Source organism: Natator depressus, chromosome 5, assembly GCF_965152275.1.
Source record: "Natator depressus isolate rNatDep1 chromosome 5, rNatDep2.hap1, whole genome shotgun sequence".
Classification (NCBI taxonomy): domain Eukaryota; kingdom Metazoa; phylum Chordata; order Testudines; family Cheloniidae; genus Natator; species Natator depressus.
Window position 1 is genome coordinate 36,739,052 of NC_134238.1, and position 25,475 is coordinate 36,764,526.

A 25,475-nucleotide genomic window follows, 5' to 3' on the forward strand; every position below is an offset into this window, starting at 1 on the left:
CACCTAAACTACTTTAAATCCCTCCCAGCAACAAAAGTTATTCATTTGTTTTACTGATGTTGAAAAACCAAAACACAGGTAATTATCAAACATGAAATGCAGTCTTACCTGGATCCAATATTCAGATGTACAAAACTTTGGCCATATTTCATAGTGTAAGCAACACACAATCATTTTACTTAGAAATATTATGCCCTCTGTGTTTCAATATTTAGGCATCCAAAGAGATATACTATGATTTGTTTGTCAAATAATTTCTCACATTAGTATTTTCTCAGAAGTAAGTGTGCTCTGATATCCAGCTAAAGTTTCCATTGCAAGTGAAAAATCAGTTCATTCAAAGAAACCTTTAAATTTCCCCGAAGTTAGTAATTAAAGACATTGTTTTTACAAGCTGTCTTCTTGCAAATACTGTGTTTCACAAAAATTCTGATGTACACATAGAGAACAGCTTTTAAATCCAAGAAGATACTTTCTGGCTTCTTGTAGACCCATACTAGGCTGCATTTACTCCAAAATGGCAGCCTGATCGCTCCTCATTGCTATGGATACATCATACGTCAGACCTGCACTTTTTTTTTCAGACCTGTTTGTTTACGACAGGCCTAGGTGCTTCCTATTATGGTGTCTGCATCAGAACAGTATGCCATTCGCCAGGAATAAGAGCCAGTGGCAGCCACCGAGGTGATCAGCATGCAGCAGAGGACAGAGATGCTGAGGAATCTGAAAATGCTCACTGTAAAACTGCATAGAATGGCTGTTTCAAGAATGGTTAAACAGCATACAAATAATGAATCTTGATTTTGCTGGGAACAGTGCTCTTAAACACGATTTTCTGTGGCAGCAGGTTTTTAATACAGGGGAGCTAAAAGGCAAAAGTGAGAATCCTGCTGGGTGACGTCTTTAGAGAACAAAATAAACATGGAACTTGAGAAGATCTAAAATACTTATCTATCCTCCCAACTTCTGAAAAGCTGGTAAGGAGCTGCCATGGCAATAGCACAGTGTATACTATCCATATGAATTCTTTCATGACTAAGTGCTGAATGAAATTCCAGCACTAGAATAGATTACTTTCCTTCTGGTTACAAAAGTGAGCATGCTTTGGTTGTTCTATGTACATTCAGAGGGAGACACAGCTCAGATTGAAGGTATGGCAACCCTCAGACCCTCCATCCACCACTGTGACCAAACCCCCTCAAACACATATCCACACAGTTTAGGATAGGATAGACCCCTGCCAAATGACCACACCTACTAGGAGGAGGCAAGGGTTAAGCCCATACTGATATATCTGGGCCCATTCACTATACATTTGGAAATAACATGAACACCATTTGAGTGGTAATTCCAATTTCTGGATAACTTCAGCTATATATATGTTTAATACTGTCAGATGCTTTTACATGACTGATCATGCAAAATACATGAAAGTTCTAATCTCAAGTGCAATCCTGGAGTCAGCAAGAGCTAAAGAGTGGTCACCATCCTGATAAAACAAGGTTAGAGAAGTACAAACCAAAAACCCGTTTTCCACAGATCTTTATTATAAACATATTTTCAAAATATTTTAAAGCTATTTGTATTTATTATTATTTAGGTTGTGACAGTGTCTAATATAAACTAGGAACTTTCTGAGCACAGAAGACATACTATCTGCTACAAAGAGTGCACGATCTAAAAATACTATATTTTAGGATTTATTCCACTATTTAATGTTTTTGTTTAATACTTTTATTGGAAGATCCACAACTCCACTCCACCCAGAACCCTGATTCAATCTCTGTTCTTATTTCATACCTCTCCTGCATCCTTTTTGTTCCATTAATGATGCATACCTCACTTTCTTCTACTCTCCTCTTTGTGACTTCTTCCTTGCTCTCCTTTTCAGATTGGAATTCCTTCTCTATTCCAGTGCATCAAAGGTGAAATCCTGGCTCTCCTGAAATCAATGGGAAAACTCCCATTGATTTCACTACAGATAGAATTTCAATCCAAGTGTCTATCTTTTCTTCATTCAGATCAGCCCTGAAAATGAGCTTCTTCCAGGAAGCTTACAACAATTGCTTCCCACGTCAGTAAATGCTCTCATGAATCACATGCTTACTTTGCAAAAATTGCTCTTAAATAGCAGTAATCTGTGTCTTCCAAGAGGACACCCCTCTGTTGTCTGTTTGTTTGGATTATAAACCCCTCAAGGTAAGGTCTTAGTTTGAATTTTATACAGCACCAAGCACATTGTTAGAGTTTTATAAATTGTAAATAAAATATAAAATTTATAAATAAAAATAAATGGAACCTACATTTCTAGCCCTTGTAATTAAGGTAACTTTCTCAATATGAACTGATGCAGTTCTGTCTTCCAGAGCCTACAGACTGACAGTATGAAACAGTGATTATAAGGGTGTCCTGAACGAACCCATTCATCTCAGTGAGGCTGTAAACAATTATTTGAAACCACATTATGACAATTTAAACGTCGACATTCTTAATTCGTTTAATGCTGACCACTTGAGAAGAAATTTCCAATTTATGTGCTTATCTTGTGTAGTTTGATTTATCAGACTGTTATGTTAACATGTTAGTTAGGTAACACTGCCTTTAAAACTCCTGCTAAATTGGTTAACACCAAGTGGGGAGCATAGGGTACAAGGTCAGCTAATATGGCTTCAAATGTGTCAACCTGCATCTTAATGGGGCTTTTCAGCTATGTTAAACTAACATGATTGAAAAACACCCTTTTTGCCCATCAAGGCCTACCTATAGTTCTTGTCTAGACTAGAGGCTTATCTACACAGGAAAATTTACCAGCAGAACTATAGCAATATAATGATGCCACTATAACTCCATGTGTAAAACTCTGATTCTGATTTCAGTTTAGTTTATATCACTTTGAAAGTTCTGTTAGAAAAGTTTCCCATGTAGACAAACCCTAGGATACAAGGTGAGTTGTTAGAACATGTTACCTAATGTGTTCTTGGGTATTTGAAATGGTGTAGACAAGGCATATTGCCTTAACACATGCTAAACTGGTGAAGTTAAAGCCTATGGGAAGCCTAGCATGTTAAAATATATGCTACCTGCTCTACAGTAGACTTTTGGAAGGGGATAGTTAGACTGGATCATGTTCTATCATCAAAATCCTTGTCTAGACAAGTGTGAGAACTTTCTCGGGGAGGGACCAGTTAATTTACATTAGTGCAGTGCCTTGTAGAGTGGGGCCCTGATCCTTGATTGGGGCTTCTAATAACTGCTATTATACAAATAATAAATATGAAATCTTGTAGCTAACATACACAAATGGGAGTCAGAACTGCATTCTATTTCTGGTCTGCCTATGACATGTTGTGTCACCTTGCATTTTATGCCTCAGTTTCCCAACCTGTAAATTGGGGATAATATCGGTTTAATAGTGGGCATGGTCTGTAAATCACTTTGAGTTCCTTGAATATCATGCACTACAGAAGTAAAATCTATTATTGTAGTGTAACATCATCCATCCTCTATTTCACAGAATCTGTAGTACAGGAAGATGACAGAAAAGAAACATTTGAAAAAAAGATTTGAAATATGAAAAGACATTGCAACTTTGAATTGTTTCAGCAGTCACACAATTTTTGTTATGGAAGTCTTGTGTAATATATTCGGGATTGTTTTAAATAAATTAATTAACCACTAAAGCGTGTCTCAGTAGGAATTAGAAGCTGACTTGTGAACAGTATGGGTGGACTACTAGAATGCAGAATTGTTTTTTTAGCCTGATTTTTAAACTGTGAATTAGGTACCTATCCTCTAATTATGATAAAAGATCAAAGCAGTACGATTTTTTTGTTTGTTTTGTTTGTTTTTTGTTCTCTTTTTTTGTTTGTTTGTTTTTTTAAATAACAAACAAGCTAGCATTCTCGCCTCCTGCCATCACAAAGGAGTGGCTCAGTTTTATGAACATTGTTCTTTTATTCAAAATCAGAAAAACAGAAGTGTCAATCAAAGTAATTTGTCTGGCTGACCACTCATCAGTGGTTTACTACTTAATTAACAGAAAACATAAACTGTTTGAATAGTATTTTAGTAAATCTTGTAAACAGGCACTATGGACTAGTTTGGTTTACTGGTCTCTGAGATTATGGCCTTGTCTATGCTGGCAATTTTCACCCCAGTCCCACTGTAGGCAGGCAAAGCTGCTAAAAGCCACAATTTGTATTAGTGCAGTTCACCCAAGTTTCAAACAGGGATAAGCAGCGCCAGTGCATATGACTGTAACTGGCACAAATCTTTGGTGCAGACATGTCCTTTGTAAAAGTAAAATCTAGCCATGGTAAATCCACCTCAAAGCTGGAAACATAGGTTAGAGAGAGAAAAGTCTCTTAAATATATAGTGTCTTAGTAAAGGATTACAAAGAAAAATATGAAACAACATAACCAAGGCAGCAAAACTGCTTCTGATTTCTCTGTCATATTGCAACTGCACTGCTATTTCAGTGGATAACATATTCACTGCATTAAAAGGTATTTAGTCAAAGAAATTGCCTATAGTTAAAAATGCAAAACAAACGACACAGAAGAAAGATCATTATTCTATCTTTAAGTGCTTCAAGTCTTATGACCTAACCATCACTACATCAGTACACAGCATAATATCCAGGAGATTCTTGGTTCTAAATTCTGCCATAAAGATCCACAAGTAACTAGAAGCCTTTATGAGTAACTGCAAAACCATTATTAGCAAGGTGAGCGATTATGAAGTATTTATTTACATACAATCCATTTCTAAGTAACATCTTTGCAATATTCAATACTATTTTCTTAGGAAAGACCTTGAGGTTTTTGGTGAGTATGCTCTAAAAAGTAGCACTTAAATTTATATTTTACTTCCAATAAAACATTTTTTTTAATTGTCAAAGATCTATTTCATATTCAAATATATATGACGGATGAAAACTAGGCTCATCTTCCCACATCATGCACTAAACTATTTTCACTGATTATTACTTCATAATATTTTCTATTTTTGCTACATTGTTCTGTGTCATTATACCTGAAGGAAAGAATCTTTCATACCTGCGCAAAATTAAAGAGGCTATAAAAAGGGGTGATTGTGCATCAGTGTGCAGGGACTGGGAACATTGCTTCGTTGAGGTGTACGGAGGAAGTCATCAGAGCCCAGGAAGAGGACAGACTGATAAAATCACCTCTACTTGGTTGAGATTGCACAAGTGGGAAGAGATATCCCATCTAAGGCACTGCTTAGGGTAGCTGAAAAGGGGCATAGTCATAGGGCTTTTGGGGAACTCAAAAGCTTTTGGGGTAGGAAGGAACTGTAGGTCTAAGCTCAGGCAAGCAGGCAGACAGAGTTCCAGGTTCAAGGTACTAGCACCAGGTATTAGGTTGTCTGCTCAAATGCACAGTTATGGGACAGACCCCAAGTGCTTTTGCTGTGGCTGGTTGGGGCAGCAGAAAGGAGCAAAGTTGTGTAGAGCTGACAGCTAGCTGCTTGTAAAGAGCCACACAGAGAGTAAGGAAGTGCTTTCCTCTGAGTGCTGCCTGCTCAATGTTTGGAGTTGTCATTTTCTCCTTGGCATAGAACTCAATGCTCCTTTCATCTAGCATGAAGTGGAGAGATAGCAGTGCACAGCCCAATCCCAATCCCAACCCCAGCCAAGGCCCTACCTAGGAGATGAACAGCAGATCTTCTGGGCAGGTTTAAAACAAACAAAAGGAAGTATTTTTTCACACAACGCAGTCAACCTGTGCAACTCCTTGCCAGAATATGTTGTGAAGGCCAAGACTATAACAGGGTTCAAAAAAGAACTAGATAAGTTCATGGAGGATAGGTTCATCAATGGCTATTAGCCAAGCTGGGCAGGGATGTTGTCCCTAGCCTGCTTGCCAGAAGCTGGGAATGGGCGACAGGGGATGGATCACTTGATTACCTGTTCTGTTCATTCCCTCTGGGGCACCTGGCATTGGCCACTGTCAGAAGACAGGATACTGGGCTACATGGACCTTTGGCCTAACCCAGTATAGCCATTCTTATGTTCTAATGGCTGTTCAGGGGAAAGCATTTTCTTAACGCCCCAGAAGGTTCTTGGCAAGCTGCTGCCTGACCTCAGTGTCCCTTATCTCTCATGTACTCATCACCCACCACACCAGCAGTACAGCACAGGGGGTTCCTTGTCACCCAAAGCTGGCCCAGTAGATGAAACAAAGGCTGCTCTCACTCATCTGCAGAGTCCCAGTCCAGCAGCTGGGACCCTGCCTATCTCTTTTCAGACCCATAACCTCACCCATTGCATGTTTGTTTTTTCTCTTAACTCAACAACAGCCCAAAATCTCAGACCCACCTTCAACACTCCTCGCTGATTTGCTCCTTACAAGGACAGGGTATCTAGCTGACTTTTCTCACTTGGAGACAGCAAGAAGTTTCCTTCTGGGGTGAATGGTGGATGTGAAGTCCCCCTACATTGGTACCCTTGCCACCCCTGAGTCTGTGTGAAGACACTGCAGTACTTAAACGGCAAAGAGGGCCTTGTACGAGTCCTCTGTATTATGGTAAATTTCACTCATTACCCACTGCTCGTGCAAGTCTTTTCACAGTGCATACTAGGAAGTGCCTTACCTACACTCATCACTGTGCTTACCTTAGTGAAAGTTTGTTGTGCTCCAGCACAAGTGACCAGACTTACATGGGAGCAAGTAAGGTTAAGTACTAAGCATACTGACCTAACACAGAGGTCTCAGGACTTTTGCATACCTGTGCCATAGCATAAAAAAGGAGCAGAAAGTGAGGAAAGGGCTTGTTTGAGGAGAATTGGGTTTAAATCAGGGGTGGGCAAACTATGGCTTGTGGGCCGGATCCGGTGCACCAGCTGTGTTAACCTGGGGAGCAGGGTCGGGGGCGCTCCACGTGGCTCCCAGAAGCCACAGCATGGCCCCACTCCGGCACTCCAGCTGGGGAGCAGGGTCGGGGGCTACTCCGAAAAGCAGCAGCATGGCTCCAGAAAGCATGGCCCCCCTCCGGCTCCTATGCGCTCCAATGGCCCCCTCCGGGGCTCCAATGGGAGCTGCAGGGGCGGTGCCTGTGGATGGGGCAGAGTGCAGAGCCACCTGGTCGCACCTCCGCATAGGAGCTAGAGAAGGGACATGCTGCTACTTCTGGGAGCCGCTTGACATAAGCACTGCCTGGAGCCTGCATCCCTGAGCCTCCCTCCACGTCCCAACCCCCTGCCCCAGTCCTGATCCCCCTCCCAATCTCTGAACCCCTCGATCCCGGCCTGGAGCACCCTCCTGCACCCCAAACCCCTCATTCCCATCCTTATCCCAGATCCCTCAGCTCCCCCCACACCCTACTCCCCCGCCCCAACCCAGAGCCCCCTTCCACACCCTGAACTCCTCATTTCTGGCCCCACCCCGGAACCCGCACCCTCAACCACAGACCTCACCCCCTCCCCAATTTTGTGAGCATTCATGGCCCACCATACAATTTCTATTCCCAGATGTGGCCCTCGGGCCAAAAAGTTTGCCCACCCCTAGTTTAAGTACAGTTCTTCCAGCATGCAAATTTCGTGCTTAGCTACACATTCATCTTCTGCTTTACTCTTGCTATGAAGCAAGGCTAAGCATGGTGACCCTGTAGAAATCTTCTCATCAATGGAAGGTTGGCCTCCCTGCATTCCCTGTCTAGTTCATCACTTTTTAGCTCCTACATATACAGATAACATCCATACCTGTGCTGTACAAAATGAAACCCTCAATGAATAAGTATTTCCTGATGCTACACTCAATGAAGTTTTTGAGAACAGATACATCTTGTTCATTTCTAATTCTTGTCAGAATTGGCATGCGTACTCAAGTAAGGAGCTAACCACATCCTTGGATTTTCCTAGAAAGATCAGGAACATCAAGAGTCAATTAAACTATCATGTCAACTAGCCAATTGTAATGGCATTGCCAGACATTATATAAGAATGCTGTCACGCAATAAGCTGCGGAAATTTTTGGAACCAATTATCAGCTGTATTTATCACTGAAAAGCAAAACAGAGGACCTACCAATTTTGCAACAAAATTGACAGTCGTGATATTAGCAAATTCCTTTTCCACTATTTTATTTCCAGCACATATTTTATTATGTTTAATAGCTGAAACCTAAGAGAGTGACTGATAAAGAAATCCTCTTAAATTGGATATGACAGCATTATCCTTTTTCTCTAATTGGAAACAGGTCACTCTAATCTATGACCATGATTTAAGAAGATATTATTTTACTTTGGTTGAGCTTACAAATTTGGTAAAAATACTATCAAATACAAAGCTTCTACACATGGACTGTCATTCCTGAAGACAAGATGCTAGTCATGTAACAAACTATGTCAACGTAACCAGAAGTGATTCAAAAGGACATGACTAAAAAATAGTCAGTCGGTTAACAAAAGCTGACTTCTAAATGGTGATTCATTCTTTCATACCACAACATTAGCCTTTTCCTTTATTCCTAGTAAGATGCACTGTATCCATCTAGATGACCATCACCATATTATCTGAGTGCCTCCCATGGGATAAAGCAAAGATGCCAATGAGCTCATACAATAATGAAAAACAAATTCAGTAAGGAAAAAGATTTTGGTTTCATGTGACTCAGTGGTTGTTCTAAACCGTTATTTTAATTCTAATTCTTAACAAAATATTTAGGACTTATATAGTGCTTTACATTTTCAAACCACTATACTAACATTAAACTAATGCACATGTCTCTGATAGGTATGTAGGTAGGTAAATACTGTTTTCCTAATTTATGGAGAAACTGAGGCAGAAAAGACTTGACTGAGGGTAAACAGATAGTCTTTTGCACAACAGGTGTAAGAACTTAGGAATTCCTGGCTCCCAGTCCTAAAATCAAACCACTAAACAAATACATAAACGTATGGCAAAATAAAGTGAAAGGAACATCGCCAGCTTATAAATCACACTAGCATCCAAATATCTTTTCCCTCCACTCTTTTTACAGTAACAGCTATGATTACTGTGATGGGAAAAAAAAGAGGGTGAAAGATACTTCTCTTTTTTATTTCCAATTTGTTTACTTTGTGCATTTGGCAGCATTTGCTGCATAGTTAATTTAGTTTCACTCCTTCCCCTATGCAGTCCGTTAGTTTCCCGTGTTATTTGTACAAGTCTTTCACACAGCAATAAAGAAGAAGAAAAATACTTTTCTCAATAGGAAAATGTGATTATTAAATAACAAAAATTGGCAGGGGACCTCAGTGCCCGGTGTAAAAAAATCGTTATTTTAAATCAACTAGATTTCAAGTTGACTGTTTTCTCTTTAAGTCTCATTCTTGTTATCCTTCATGTTTACAATTAAGACATTTAAATTGTGTATAAAATGCAATTCACTTTAATAAAATGTTCAAACCAATCCCTGTTCTATTTATTTTTGTTTAAATCCTTTTTCAGCGGGTGGTGGTATGGTCAACATTTTCAGCTGAGTACAGGGCATGGATGGCCATTACAGGAAAATGAAATGTATTCTTCCAGTGACTGAATATGCCCACAAACATTTGGATTGGTGCTCATAGTAAAGTAGCCTTTGAGTGTGAGAGATGGTTAGATGCATTGCCGCTTTGGAAATCTGCATTTTATTTTTACTCAACAACTCAGAGGAACTTTTGCAGAGTCACTTGAATATAAATACCGCATCAACACATAACCTACTATACATGTTGGACAGCTACAACTTTATTTGATGTATCAAAAAAGTAGCTGTTTTGTGTGGCAAAACTAAATAAAACATATATCTTTCTAACTCTGATGTTTAGAGAAATTTCTTGGAGACATAGTGCACTCACAGTAAACAGGTCTGGGACCACAAACCCAAGGTTAGCAAGAAATGTATCCACATACTGTAACTAACAGTGATCCTCACTGACTTTTGTTCCCACCACTATTTTTGTTCCCAATGCTTTTGATGAATCACAAAGATAGCAAAGAATTTTATCATTATCTGTGGTAAACTTCAACATGCATTGAAACGTTTCTGTGTTTAAATTCAGATACAGAGACATACTAAAATAATACACTAGAGATTTTTGCAATCATAAATACAGAAGTGAAAATATGTTTGCATGTTAGTTTCATTATACACACTCCTCTATATTTAACTCATCTACAAATTAGTACAGTCCTGTGGAAAATGTTTGCTAGATCTTTATTAGTAGCACCCCTGGACCGCAGTCAGGTTTCAGGGGCCCATTGTGCTAGGTACCGCAGAAGCACGCACACACACACACTTACACACACATGCATACAGGTCCCTGCCCAGGAGAGTTGACAATCAAAGACTTTTTAAAAAAGGATAAAGAGTAAATAATAATAAAAAAACACCACCTAAACACGTAACCTAGACATTTTTTAAGATGACGATTTGCTTGTATGATTGTACCAAAGTGTAAGTTAAGCATCCAAATCCCTGCTCAGCACCTACATTAAAGTTAGGATTTTCAAACGTGCACTGGTGCTCATAGCGCTATCTGAAGTTAGCGGGCACCTCTGCATATTAGTGCATTTTTATTTAGGCATCTAAATATGCATCAGGGAGCCTAACTTTCAGCATCCAAGTTTGAAAATTGTTGGCCTAATATTTAAAGCCTCGGTACTAGCAAACATTAAACGGAAAGGCCCATCAACAAATGGGGCACCCAGTCTGCATGCCTTACCCACTATTGCCAATCCAAGGGCTCAAAAATCAGGAGTCTGGTCCCCGAAATCCTGAGATGATAAAACAATATTTCTTTTTATCTGCCGTCTGGTTTTTGAGCCGTTAGGGATTATGTTTTCAAGCTTTTCTCCACAACTATGTGGGCTAGAAACATACTTTATTTTTTAAATGAAAGCTGAGATTATCTGGCACTCATGTGATTCCAAGAGCTGGGGATTTAAGAAAAAACATCAAATAGTTCAAAATTCGCAATAAAATCATGAGCGTTGGCAACATGCTGATTGACTACAGAAATAAACTCGCTATTTGATTGTGATGTTCTTTTGAACTGGTTTATTTATAGAGCCATGCATATAGACCAGGGGTGAGATTGTGTGCTGTTCCTCCAAGAAGCTACTTTTGGGCTTTATCAGTTCTGGCACGGTCAGGGTCTGGCACAACCCCTAAATAACTTAAGCATCCCAGGAAGCTGCTCTGAGTTATGGCAGCCCTGGCTGGACTGCTTACCGGGCAGCTCCAGGCTATAGAGCTTCCCAGAATCGCCATAGCTCTCTGAGCTACACTCACTCTCCTGGCATGCCCAGGCTTGTGAGAAGGCCTATGGAGCACCACCTATGCTACCTTACACAGTGCCTGCACTGCGGAAATTCCCACCCAACCAGCCAAGGGCCTTTTACATCCCTGTGCACTACCACAGTGGTGTGGTTCCTCAAGATGCTCCCTCGTATTTATACCAACTCCGCTTTCCTGAGTCCATAGCTATGAGTTTGGATATCACTGATTACTATTTATTGTGTACCAATAGCATGCTCTAAACTGTATAAACACAGGACTCAATCCTGCATTGAGATCAGATAGAGGAGCCTTCTGTGCTTGAGCAGAGACTTAATGCAGTCAGTCAAACTCAATAAGGGCTCAAGGGTCCATGGTATCAGATCAAGATAGTAGCTGTACAGTAGACATGCTCCCTGGCCTACGAAGTTTATAGTATAGTTCTGACACTCATGAGGCACAGACTACCCTAATCTGATAGGCATTCTTTCCTCTAATATAGCTGCTTTTGCACCACTAATATGAGTGAGTCCTTAGCTGGTGTAAAGACAACATAACCAGTTCCCTGTGCCACCCCACTATATCTAAAAGACTCACACAAACAGGGGAAATTGACTGACAGCACAGGGGAAAGAGTAAAATTGAACTGACTCTGCAGAAAGTGCTGCCAAATGCACAAAGTAAACATATTGGAAATAAAAAAAGAGAAGTATCTTTCCCGCACCATCTCTATTTTTTTTCCAGTTACAGTGATCTTTCGATGTTACTTATAAAAATGGTGGGGAAAGAACATATTCAGACACTAGTGTGATTTATAAGTTGTTGGTTTCCTTTCACTTTATTTTGCTATACATTTTGGTATTTTTCTAATGCTTTGATCCAAGTACTGCGGTCAGGCATTCCTGAGTTCTTATCCCTGTTGCACAAAAGGTTATCTGTTTACCCTCAGACTAGACTTCTCTGCCTCAGTTTTCCCGTGAATTAGGATAACAGTATCTATCTACATATCTACCAGGGATATCATGAGCATTAGTTAATGTTAGTATAATTGTTTTAAAATGTAACATGTTGTGTAAATACCAGATATTTTTAAAAATAATTAGAATTAGAATGACTGTTCATAACAACTCCTGCAACATTTGAAACTGAAATCTTTTTCTTATTGATTTTTTCCCACTATTGCATGTGCTCACTGTTCTTTGCAAGATAACTAATGGCATTTGATTTGTTTTTATTTTAAGAAAGAAGAACACTGAAAATATACACATAGATTTACATAGTCAAAAAATAAAAAGAGATTTCATTTATGGCCTGCCAACCTTAACGCAACAAAAAACTATCTGAGAGCATTTCTGAATATTTTAGCGTGTTGCACTGAAACGAGCAACAGAGAGTTTCCGACATCTGTATCCATAGTTGATGGATCAAGTAAACCTACTCAATATGTGACTGCAATATTAATTTCCAGTTCTGACGTAAGATATGGCATCATTCTGATTGACCTTCAGATTGGCTATGACAACCCAGCTTACTGTATATCTCATATCAAATGCCTTGCCTGCATGATCCTGTTTCTGAAGAAATGAGAAGACCTTTATGAGACATTTTCTTCCTGATTTCAATAAGTATATATGAATAATGTTTATCTGTTATCTCTGGCAAATCAGGAGTGCATTAACAAATACAAATACAAGGGGGAGAAAGGGGGTGGGATAAGACCTGCAGTTGTGCAGGGTGATGGAAGCTATAGATTTTCTCAGACAAAAGTCAATCAGAATGTTTTCAAAAATAATGACCAATCTTTTTAAAGTCAAGGTTATTAATATATTTGACTGAACTAGTAATTTTTATATTGATTTGTAACTGGTTAGATCTTATTTGTTTAAAAGTCTTGTCTCCTGTGTTCAGAAAAGGCATAAAAGGACTGGATTCAATAAAATATAACTATTATTTCTTTTTTTAAATAATAGAGAGTTTCTCAGGTACTGCTGAAGCGAGGGCCATATAAGTATCATAAACAAGCAAGTTGATGGGTAAACAGATTAGATAGACATCTTCAGCCTATAGAAATCTTCCAGTGTTAACTTGCTGTGGGGTCATTCCTCCTAAAGTGGTTGGACAAGTGTTTTTAAATGTATTTAATCAGATCCATAAAAGGCTTCAATATTATAATTACAAATAACTGGATAATATTTTTGTACATTTCCTTTCACAAATTAATTACCTAAGCCTTCATTCTTTCCATACTATAAATATCCAATAATTTGGATGGGATTTGCAACAAATGCAGGATCAGGCCCTAACTGTGGCACTGATCCCGCTCCCTTTTTAAAAATGAGAGTTTTGCCACTGACTTCAATAAGAGCTGAAACAGACCCACTATCTCTTGATTTAGAGTAAAAAAATAAGGACCAGTTCTGAGGTGAGGAATATCTGCAAGTCCCAAATGTAGGAGCTCAGTATCTCAGGATCAGATCCTGCTGGAACTGTTGTTAAACAATTTGGTACAAAACTGTTTTTAAAGTTTGGGAAATGTTGAGCTTTACACCATTTCTCTTTTGTGCTTCTGTCTCTTACTGTCAGTTTTACTTTCGAATCATAAAAGCAGCAGAAATAACCAGCTGACCAGAACCAGAGAGACTGTGAAGACAGGACGGAGAAGCATAAATGGTCACTGAGAAATTTACTGGATATATTATGGGGCTTAAGCAGCATAAAAGCTGAAATTCTTGACATCTTATACATAGCCACAGAAGAGTATCCGGTTAAATAAAAATGCAATTGATGAAAACTGATGACAAAGTTGGGAATGGCAGTCAAAACAAGAAAGCAGAAAGGTAAAATAAAAGACAGAGATTATATGAAGAAAGACCTTATTTGTTTTTCTTGATATTCTGAAAAAAATTAAACTAATTCAAAATAATAAGTTTATTAAAAGGTGAATAGCTATTTGCATAGATGGAATAGAGGAAAGAAGTGTACTTTCTTTGTTACAATTAACCCCCCATTTTTCTAAAGTGATTACAAATGTGGCGAAAACATACGCCTCCCATAGTACCTTGTAGCAAGTTCTTCTTATTACAGATGTAAAATAAATTCTCAGTAATGTCAGGTAAAGCCCATTAAAATGAACACCATAAATATTAGCTGAATATTCAGTCTGTGGCCTTGAGAGCACTGAGGAAAGTAGGATGGTGAAAGGGCTATCTGGAAGCCCTACATATATGGCTTATTCTCTGCAGAAAATTTTAAAATATATGTTCTTTTTCCTTGCAAACATTAGTAATAAACAATATTATGCCATATATTAGCATCAATATTTACAGCTAAAATAGGGTCTGTACCACTTAAAATATAATCGTATTGAATACAGTGTTATCTTTATTATCACCTTTTCAGATGTTTACACTCTGGCACAAGGTTGCTTACAACCTTGTACCTCTCCATTGTAGACAACTAACTTCTGAAATTGAAATATACCATTTTCTTGGCTCCCAACAGAATGTGTGTGGCAAGAATAAATAACAGAAAAGATTGTAACGGTCAGCAATCAAATATAATACTTCTTATTTTAAACTCAAACAGAAATAGAGAAACAGTTTAACCTTCCAACACCTAATGTTTCACCACTTTCAAAATGTGCCTTGAAATTTACAGCCATAGGAATCTGCACAAACTACATGGGCAATCATTCAGACTCATACGCAGAGCTTCAAACGATGAATGTGTCCTGTGTTTTTCAAGCCCAATACAGTTATTTTAATTTCTTAGACCACTGCATCTTTTTTGTTGTTAATAGTATTCAGATAATTCCCCTTTAACAATATATCAAAGTCTCAAAACTGTTTGTTTTCAGCATCCCTGCTCTATGCACACACACGCCATCAGAAAGAGAACTTTGCACTACAATCCTTGGTTGACCCATTCATATGCAGTCATATGAGTCAACAAACCCGTGAACATTTTAGTTAAGGATAACAGCTCCTTCATTTACAAACATTCAGGGTTTTTTTTTTTTAATTAAACAGCTTAATTTACGTTAAAAAGAAGCTTAGAGATGCATTAAAGTTTTTACTTGGAGTTGCATGGCTAAACTCCAGTGTGGCCCAGAGAACGGGACCCTGTAAGTAGTTGGATGCATTTTGTACCTGGCTAAAAACTATCCACTGGATTTCCAGCTTTGGTAGCAAGTGAGGAGGAGAAATAGAGGGCAAGGGAGTCCGATGGGTCCTACCTTGTTCGAGGCCATTTCACTGACGGAGTGCCTAGTTTGCAGGGTCTCCAGCTGGTCCAGGCACCAGTCCAGCTCCTCCAGGGTCTCGCTGGCCAGTTTTTGGTAGGCCTCCTCTGCGAAGAGATAGGGAAAGGAGTACTCAGTTCTCAAGCGCTTCACAGGGCTAACAGCAAGCTCCAAAGGGTCCATCCTGCCATACCCAGCCATGCTCAGATGCCCAGTGCCCACACATGAGTGCTGCTCCTTCATATTGCTAACGCAGGGCACTGAGGGAGGGCAGGCTTCAGACTCCAGCTGGACCCACAAAGGAACTGCTCGGGTAACAGAGTCTCCAGCCTCCTTCTTTCCGCCTTAAAGTCAAGGAACCAAAATCTGCGGGGACACTTGGAAGGCTCGTTTGCTGTGGGCTCAGTCTCTCAGGCGGACCCTAGCCTGCATGATGCTGGCGGGAGGCTCGTCTCCTCTCTCTCCTCCGGGACGGCTGATGCAGGGACCTTCGCGTTGCCCAGGCTGGAGACAGGCAGCGCCGCCGCCCCTCCCCCCGCCCAGGCCCGCCCCCCCCGGAGAAGGCTCCGAGCAGAAATGAATCAGCGCGGCTGCTGCCGTGTGTGCGGCCACCACGTTTCCTGTGTTCCCAGCTCCTCCTCCCGCAGCGGCGAGAAGCGGAGTCCGGGGCTGCTGCTCTCTGGGAACCCCTCTCCCTGGCCCCTCCCCCCCCACCAGAGGGTATTTTAAAGCCCCCCGTGATGGTCCGGGTTTCCCTGTGGTGGCATCACACGAGCAGCAGGCGAGCGAGAGCCCTGCTGCTGCTCCCCGCCCGCCGGAGCCGGGGGCAGCCGCGTGTGCCGTGTGTGTGAACGGAGCGGGAGCGGCCGAAAACCCGGCGTGGAACTCTCGCAGTCGCCTCCGCCGAGCTCCGTTTACGGCTTAAGGAGCAAACCCCACGTAGGTCCGGAGCCCTGCCGGCTTCTCCCCCACATGTCACCGCCACCTGCCTTGGGCGGGAGCATAGCGCGCGCGCCACAAATCCCCACCGCCGCCCTCCGGGCCACGGGCGCTTATGTAACCGCGAGCAGGACAACACACGGCTTCGCCGCCGCCTGGGGAGATGCCCCGACAAGATTAGCGCCTCGTAACCTTGAGGCTCCGGGTTCTGAGCAGGTGGCGTGCCAGGGCGCTCCGCAGCGTCTGAGCGCCACAACTCAGCCAGCGGGGAGCTGGCTCTGGCCACAGCTCCCTGCCCCTTGCCTCCCCAGCAGGAGTTTATGGCTCACTGGCATATTTCTTCACTGAATGATTATCTGTCACATGTTGATGTCTGGACCCTAGGTGTGTTAGCCTCTCGGCCTCAGATTCCCAGGAGTGGGGGCAATAATAGTTTCTTACCTAGCCCCTAGGGTTGTCCAGTATTAATCGATTAATAAAGCCCTCTGAAAATGTAATTCCATGTAAGGGCTAAGTATAATTATGTTTAGCCAAGGATGTAGCAGCAAAAGGATTTTTCAAATATTGCAGTAATATTTACTCTAAACCAAACGGGGTGTGTGTGTGTGTGTACAGTGCATCACACAATTTGCTTTCGGGAGCAGGGAGATGGGACTGCTGAAAGCTCTCCTGAAGTTTACCCTGGAAACCTAATATCAGGTTGGAAAGATTTTAGTCTTTTCTAATGTACTAAGTGTCATATTGCAGCACGTTGTCGTACAACATGTAGAAGTGGACGCAGAAAAGGAGCAAAAAGGGCCATGTACACACCCCACTCACAAAATGACCAGTCACATGAGAACCTGCATGCACTGTGGGTTAGCTCACGATAATCAGGAAAAATAATTATATTTCCAAGGTGAGGATGTCATCTGTAAAGCCTGTCTATGATTTCTCCTACAGCAGTTGCATTTTTCAACAGGCTGAACTGACACTGCTGAAAGCAGTAGTGTAGTGAGGTGCTCTGACTCGAGAACTGTGCACTTGGGAGCCTATGTTAGGTACCCAAGTTTGAAAAGCTGGCATACTTGTTTCTGGAATCAGTGGCATAAGAATGCAATTTCAAGGAAGACAAAAGGAGGCTCAATGGGTTTGCTCTTCCCTCCTAAAATATCTTCAGGAATTTTGTCCCCGATGAAATTAAATGTAATCTTCAAAATGTCAAGAAAAAAAATATTAAACCATTCAGCACTGGCTAGTACCACAGTAGTTTAATGAATTATCCTTATATATTGTAGTTCTAAGTGCTACAAATTCTTTTAAATTATGTGTTTTTAGTCTCAGAGTATAAATTTCTTTAAGATAAGTATTAAAAAGTATAAATGAAAAGCTATTTGATTCACATTATGGTTATACAGTATATTGACCAGGTAGAGAGAAGTTTAACAGAGATTCCATTGAAAATTAATCATATACTGAAATGAGGTTAAGTGAATCAATATGAGAAGGAGATAACATTTTGATGTCTAGCTAGACTTCAGGCTGTCTTTCAACATTCCTTGAAATTCAGAAATTGGGAAATTCACATTTTTCTTCACAAGGTAACAATTTTTCTGAAATCTGAGATTATATCAAGGTGGGGCTTTTGGGAGCAGAATAAAATAAAGTTGAAGGTTGTCAGATTTTAGTAAATAACGTAAAAGGTCCTGTTCACCATCTATTTGTTTTAAAGGTCATATCCCTCTTCCTGCCCCCATCCAGCTATCTTTTAAAAAATTACTCCTAACATTATTGTAGATGTGTATAATTTTATCTATCTGTCCTCCCAAAAGACTTTAACAAGCAGGAGTCCCTCCATTCCCTAATTAAATGCCACCATCTCTGTCATGGAGCACTCCATGACAATGGTCTCGGTATACTGGACTTTATGAGAATCTTCCATGGTTCTGGGGCTCCATGTGTAGGGAATGTATAGAAGAGGCAGACTAGACATAACTCTAATGGAACTACTTGTCTGAGTAAGGACTACTAACATGACTTACAAGATTGAGCTCTTTCAGATCTTGAAGCCCAATTCAATCTCCAGTGACTTAAATAGAAGTTGGATTGGCCCCTGGGGCACCAACATGGCCATGGCTGGAGATGGGATATTGGACAGGGAAGGCCGATACTCTGAGGTGGTACCATGCATTCTCTCTCTCTCCTCTCTCTCATATGCTTGGCTGGCTGGTTCTTGCTCACATGCTTAGGGTCTAACTGATGGCCATATGTGGGGTTGGGAAGGAATTTTTCCCCAGCTCAGATTGGCAGTGACCTTAGGGAATTTTCACCTTCCTCTGCAGTGTATGAGTGCAGGTCACTTGCCAGGATTATCTGGGTATATCTCACTTAATCATTTCCCTGCCATTATGGGGGCCATGGGCACTTGGGTCCCTCCTATTCTGTGCCATTGGCACATAATTAGTTTAGTCTCCTGTAGTCTGTAATACTTTGGTTTAATTTTGGTTGTTGGGTTTAGTGTGTTGTACTGGGTGGTGTTGGTGGCCTGTGATTTACAGGAGATCAGACTTGATGAGGACCTGATGGTCCCTTCTGGCCTTAAATTCTTTGACTTCACTATGGAACTTCAACGAGTCTAAAATAATACTGGTATTCACATGCTAATATGTAAAACAAGCATCCCACTTTTGTTCCTAGAATTCTCAAAATGCAATGCAACCAGAAGACAGTTATTCAGAAATACACTGTAAAGGTTTTGAGGCTCTAAATTTGACCCATCTTTAAATTGTTACAAAATCTGACAAGAAATATCCTGTAGGTTCTAAATTTTTAAAATCTACCATTCCATCACCAAGAAATTAAAAATAAAAATAAGCAAAACATTAGCCACTCATTTCTGGCAGGCCCACAAAAAGGTTTCTGTCCCCTGCTTTGGCTCTAGAGTGGTAGTTAATTACCAAACACTTTCCCCAGAGCTGATCTAAAAATCAGTCAAATGGTATGGGTACACAAACAAAGTTCTTTTGTAACGAGAAAGTACTTCATGAGTTGAGCACAGCCAGATCAGTTTCATCTTCATCAAAAAAGGGTGTGTAGGGGTTGGGGAGGGGGTAGGAGGAGGATGTCAATGTTTGCCAAATAGAAAAGGTCAAATCTGGAAGGAAATTTTTTTCTAGGTAAGTATTATACAGAAGGCAGATTAAAATAACTGTGACACAGCTGGAAGGGAGAACCACCTTTCACACACTGATTCTGGAGGTACCTGGTGTTTGGTTTACAGGGTAACTTATTGTAGGCGGAGAACTGAATTTATGCTCAGCTAAAACAGTTCCTAAGAGCCATTTTTACAGACAAAACCGGCCAGATGTTTTGGTGTTCTGACCATGTCCCCTCTTCCCTGGAACGCTCCTAGAACAACTTACAGGAGTGACTGTGAGGGAAGAGCAGCAGCAGCGCTGTGCCACTCAAAGAATGCCCTTAACTGAGGCTATTACCAAGGCACCAATTCCAACCAGCTCTGCAGCCACCCCTTTATGTCACAAGAACTAGCAAAAAGGGATTACAGGGGAGGAGGGTTAAATAGAGATTTATAAGAGATTATTTGACTTCTACAATCTTGAGTTGGGTTGTCCAGGCTATGCAGGTGAGTCTCTGTTTAACTGTTTTAGTATGTTTTTTTTTTTATTGGTTTCTCAAAATATAAAGAAACAGACTTGAACATTTTATTATTTCTTCCTGTAAATTATTATCCCGTACTATGTATTGGGTTTTAAAGATTACTTAGCACCAATTAACTTGAAAATTTGCATGCTGCTGGGCAAGTGTTCTTAAAAAAAAAAAAGGGAAGCAGCAGTGGCAAATTTTCTTTTTTATGTCAGTAGACTAACATAAACCGTTCCCATCACCCCCTCCTTCTAACTTCCAACTACATGAGTAGAGAAAACAAACCCAATACTTACAAAAAGGACAAAGATTAGCCATAATCATTTGGCATTGCACAGCCATGTTTTTAAAAAGGATGTCTCACATATTTGTGTTTAAAAAACAATTAACTGTGAGAAAGCTCCTAATACAACTCCAGAGATAGCTAGCTATGTCCTCATTTACTCATTTCATTCAGAAGCTTGCTGTTTAAAAGTTTAAATGGGAAAATTTATTGTACGATGATAATTTTGTCAACAGAGATAATGTCTAATTTGTTTAATGGATGATCGAGCTTTTTATATATGTGGTCACTTTATCTCATTTCTAGGTCATGAAAAACAATACAAGACATTTCTTCTATGGCTCAAGTATTTATTACATTAATCTTTTCAGTTTTCTCTTATAGACAGTTTTGACAAACACAGCTGAAGCCAAAGATAAGGGGCCAGATTCTTGGTTACATTCTGGCTACTTTGTACCATCTGAGCAGTGCAAAGGGGCTAGAAAGCAGTAGGATCTGGCCAGCAAAGAATTCCATTCAGTATGAAGGAGCTGTCACCTGGCACAGAACCAGTGTAGTTAGCCACTGCAATGTAGGCGTGTGTTTTGGATGTGTCACAAGAGGAAAGGGCATGGCTGGAGGGTAGTGCCCTCCAGTTATGCTCAGTGGGTGTACAGTCCCTTAGCCAGCTGGGATTAGCAAGAGAGGTACCCAGGCTGCTCTGAGCTATGCTGAGGCCAGGGCCAGTTGAGATCCACTCAGAGAATCAGGGAGCCTTAACCCGCTCCCTGAAAGTCACCTTTGTTGTATCACAAATTCACAATAGAACCTCAGAGTCATGAACGCCAGAGTTATGAACTGATCAGTCAAACACACACCTCATTTGGAACTGGAAGTACACAATCAGGGAGCAGCAGAGATGAAAAAAAAAAAAAGCAAAATACAGTACAGTACTGTGATAATATAAACTACACCTCTACCCCGATATAATGTGACCCGATATAACGCGGGTTCGCATACAACTCCGTAAAGCTCCAACACGCTGCTCTGAGCAGTGTGTTAAGGGGGCCGGGCCAGGGCTGAGGAGTTGGATAAGGGGCAGAGTGTCTCGGGGGTGGTCAGGGGCACCCCCCCGCAGGATCTGGGAGGCAGGAGCTGTGGGGGGGCACTTTTGGGGGCCCCGCAGTCCCAGAGTGGCCCGGGGGATTAGTGGGGGCCCGGGAGCAGCCCGCTCCACTTCCCTCGCCCCGGCCCCAGCCGTGTCGCTTGGGGGAGGGAGCTTGGGGGAAGGGATCCCCCCACCCCTGCACTCACCGGCAGTGGCGGAAGTGGAGCAGCCCAGCCCCAGCCTGCTCCACTCCACCAGCTCCCAGCCACGGTGCACCACTTCCTGCCGCAGGTGAGTGCGGGACCTTTCCCCAAGCCCCCCTGCCCCCAGCGACACGGCTGCGCCAGGGCAAGGAAAGCGGAGCAGGCTGGGGCTGCATTGCTCCACTTCCCGCCACTGCCGGTGAGTGCCTGTCAGGGGGTGGGGGGTGTGGATAGGGGTCAGAGCAGTTGGGGGACAGGGAGCGGGGGGGTTGGGTAGGGACAGGGGTCTCTGGATGGGGTGGTCAGGGAACAAGGGGGGCCAAAGCAAGTTCGATATAATGTGGTCTCACCTATAATGCGGTGAGATTTTTTGTCTCCCGAGGACTGTGTTATATCGGGGTTGGAGGTGTACTAAGAAAATAAAGGGAAAGCAACATTTTTTTCTTCTGCATAGTAAAGCTTCAAAGCTGTATTAAGTCAATGTTCAGTTGTAAATTTTTGAAAGAACCACCATAGCGTTCTCAGCGTTACGAACAAACATATTCCCGAGATGTTCATAACTCTGAGGTTCTATCGCAGTTGGTGCAGCAGAGTATCTAGGCCAAGATTTTCAGTTTCTGTAGTTGGCATTATGAACTAATCATCTTAGGTTCAAGTTACAGATTTCTTTCCTTAGACTAAAATGTAAGTACTTATAACTTTTAACCAAAATGCTCGAAGATATCAAATGACTTTTAACTTTTACTCAACACCATCATCTACTGTAAACTATATTAAAACTGATTCAATGTTGGGGGAAAACAACCCTGTCTTCTTAGTCATCCTTCTCACAGCTGAAACAAATATTATCATGAATTTGATATTTATTTTTTCCTGAGAACACTTAACTACAGCTATTCATAAAAGTTGTGAAGCTGAAGATTCTCTCTAAGGTATGTTCACAGGTCATATTGTTGTCAAATTTAGAGATATAGACCACTTTGGAAGCTGCTGAGAAAATCCCCTTGATCTTGAGCGACACAAAAGGCTGGTGGTTAGATTTGGAACATGCATCTGTGAAGAGGAGCACAGCTGCAGCAAATTTCTGACAAACCCTATGATGGTTCCACTTTGAACTCTTCTTTTCTCCATTCCAGGATTTTCTCCAACATTCCAGTCTAATAAAGAACAAATGATGGTGCTGTTTAGTGACCATATGCAGCCATAGATCTATATCTTAAGGACCAGGACTAGATTTCTTTCAGTGTGTGATGATCTGAAGGATTCCCCTGACACATTACTTTAAATTGTACCAGAGGCACCAGCTGAAGATGTTAAAATATCCCCATCTCTTTGAGAAGAAATTGTACTAGTTTCAAGGATAACAGCAGGAGCAGAACATTGAAACATTTTCCATTTGCAGTGCTTGTGGAACTGCTCTGCAATTGTATTACAGATAAAGGCCATAATTACACAGATGAACATGGAGCAAAGCATGTATTAAATGAGGAACTACTTGAACTGCACAATTAGCTTAATTGAAAAAAGGCATTTCTCTACCAACATTTCATATTTGCACTTTGGTGGTGCAAAGCAACTCTAAAAGTCAGCAGATATAGCCCTCTGAGGATTCCTCTTCAATTAATTCTTGTAAACAAAAGGATATGGCTTCAGGAGTGCAACACTGAGAAATAGGGCTCTTTGCAATTATTGCCTGGAGAAAATAGTCATAAGACATTTGTTACATCTACATCTCTATCTGTGCTTCCTTGGGGCAGCTTTACAATTTGACCTCAATAAGCCCTCTGTTTCTTTGTTTATTATGGGGCAAATTCTGTCCCCACTCCTCAGCTGCACAAAGCAGTTCTGCTGCATGGAAGCGGGCACATTATTTGTGGAGTCTGCACGGGGGGTACACATCTCTCATGTGTGCAGTCCAGGTCTATGGTGGCTTCCTGTATGCCAAACAGTTTGGGCTATAACCTGGGGTCAGGATTTAGATCTAAGTCACTATGACTGGTAGGATGTATTGTAACACATGTTATAAAAGTCCTTTTGTGATATAAAGTATTTATCAATTCACCAAAAATCAGAGTTGTGCAAATACCCATATTAATAAAATAGACTATTGGGAAAACCGTACTTCACTGTAACCAAAAACATCTGGAAAAGCACATAGTACAACATCCACAACATATCCAAATGATCTATTAATCTAGTGATGGGCTACCTCAGAATTTCAGAGTAGGGATGCTTATAGGGTTGCCGCCACCTTTCTAATTGCTGGTAATGGGACCCTGAAGCCCCTCTCTCTGCTCTGCCTCTTCCCCCCAAGGCCCTGCCCCTGCTCCACCTCTTCCCCCAAGGCTCCAACCCTGCTCCACCTCTTCCCATGAGGCCATGCCCCCTTCATTGCCTCTTCCACCAAGCCACACCCCTTCTCCCCCTCTTCCCCTGCCCCTGCTCCTCCTCTTTCCTCCAAGGGCCTGCCCCCGTCACTTACTCCTCTCTCCTTCTCCCCCTGTTGCTCACTGGATCATCTCCACCTTCCGGTAACTGGTAACAACTGGATTTTCTAGTTGAAAACTGGGCACCTAGCAACCCTAAATGGCAGCTGGACACAGAAGCTTTAAACCGGACTGTCTGGGTAAAACCAGGATGGGAGGCAAACCTAGATGCTCACTCATATCAACTATTTGAAATTACCAAGGAACCCACAAGGCCAAATGGTCCTCTGTCTCCATACAGTTTCTCTTCATCTCTACCTAGTGCTGCCTTCTTGTCTGACTTTTTACAGGAAGCAACTTGTACATCCACTGGCATCTTTGGTCGACCACTCTCTTAACCAGTATGGGGATTGTCAGGATCACTGGCCTCTTAAAATTGTCTATGGAAAATTAGGTAATTCTTCATCACATACTGAGGCACACACTGCTACCACCAGTGCCAATCCCTCCGCAAAAGAGTCAAAATGGCTTCTGCTAACTCTCCTGATCGCACAGAGCAGGGACATATAGGAAAGAAAACCAATACCATGTGACTTGTGACCAATCTCAACCAACCAATCCTGCTCAAAATGTAAAATTACATCAGGAAAATTGTATGAAGTGTTTTTGGTGTTGTTCTAACAACAAAATGTTTTACATGTGGATTTTAAAAAAAATCTGCTTCCATCTCTCTAAAGTTTTGAACTTTGAAAAAGAGCATTTTTATTTGAAACATACCCCCACTCCCACCAATCAATAATCTTTCTAGCTCTAGTTGTGACAATTCAGAGCTAAAAAGATCTTGGGTAAGAAGTGGAGCCCATCCTTCAACCCAATAACTCTGGTGTTACGAAGAACTTTGTTTCTTGCAGCATATGGAAAATAACTTTTCCAGATTCTAGGATGTGTCTTAGAACTCAGTCCCCTCCCAAGTTGTAACATAGTTTTAATCTCATGATTCTGAGAAGAATGCTGCTGTGACTGATTCAGTGTAATTTGAGTAGTGACAGATTTTCAGTGGAAAAAATGAATGTAGCAGTCTGGAAAACAAGGCCCTCTTGGGCAAAAAAAGGATGGTTGGGACAGTCACACACTCCTGTTTACTGTTCTACAACATTGGGTAGTACTAATAGGGGGATCAAGGGAAATGAAAGTTGCCACCCATCAGGATTTCCCCTGATGAGACCAACTGTTAAATAGTATCCTAAATTATAGGATGAAATTAAATATATCCCTATAAAACATGTCGCTCCAATCTTTATATTTTTAATCGTTAGTGAGTGCTATTCAGTTTTGGCTTCTTGTTTTCCTAAGACTTAAAACTTCCACATGAATATATAGCTTAGCCACT

At 41.3% G+C, this 25,475-nt stretch overlaps 1 protein-coding gene across 10 annotated transcripts in view; it reads right to left on the minus strand.

Annotated features, from left to right (window-relative positions):
- Positions 1–25,475, minus strand: part of PDE4D (phosphodiesterase 4D) — a 1,096,073-nt gene that overhangs the window by 51,564 nt on the left and 1,019,034 nt on the right. For 9 of the 10 annotated variants that reach the window (XM_074952575.1, XM_074952583.1, XM_074952576.1 and 6 more), the window contains one exon: positions 15,500–15,612. In XM_074952575.1, coding sequence (XP_074808676.1) covers positions 15,500–15,612 — 113 coding nt within the window. Of the gene's footprint in view, positions 1–15,499; positions 15,613–15,698; positions 16,009–25,475 lie in introns of those variants that run through there. The other variant, XM_074952585.1, reaches the window with a different exon arrangement.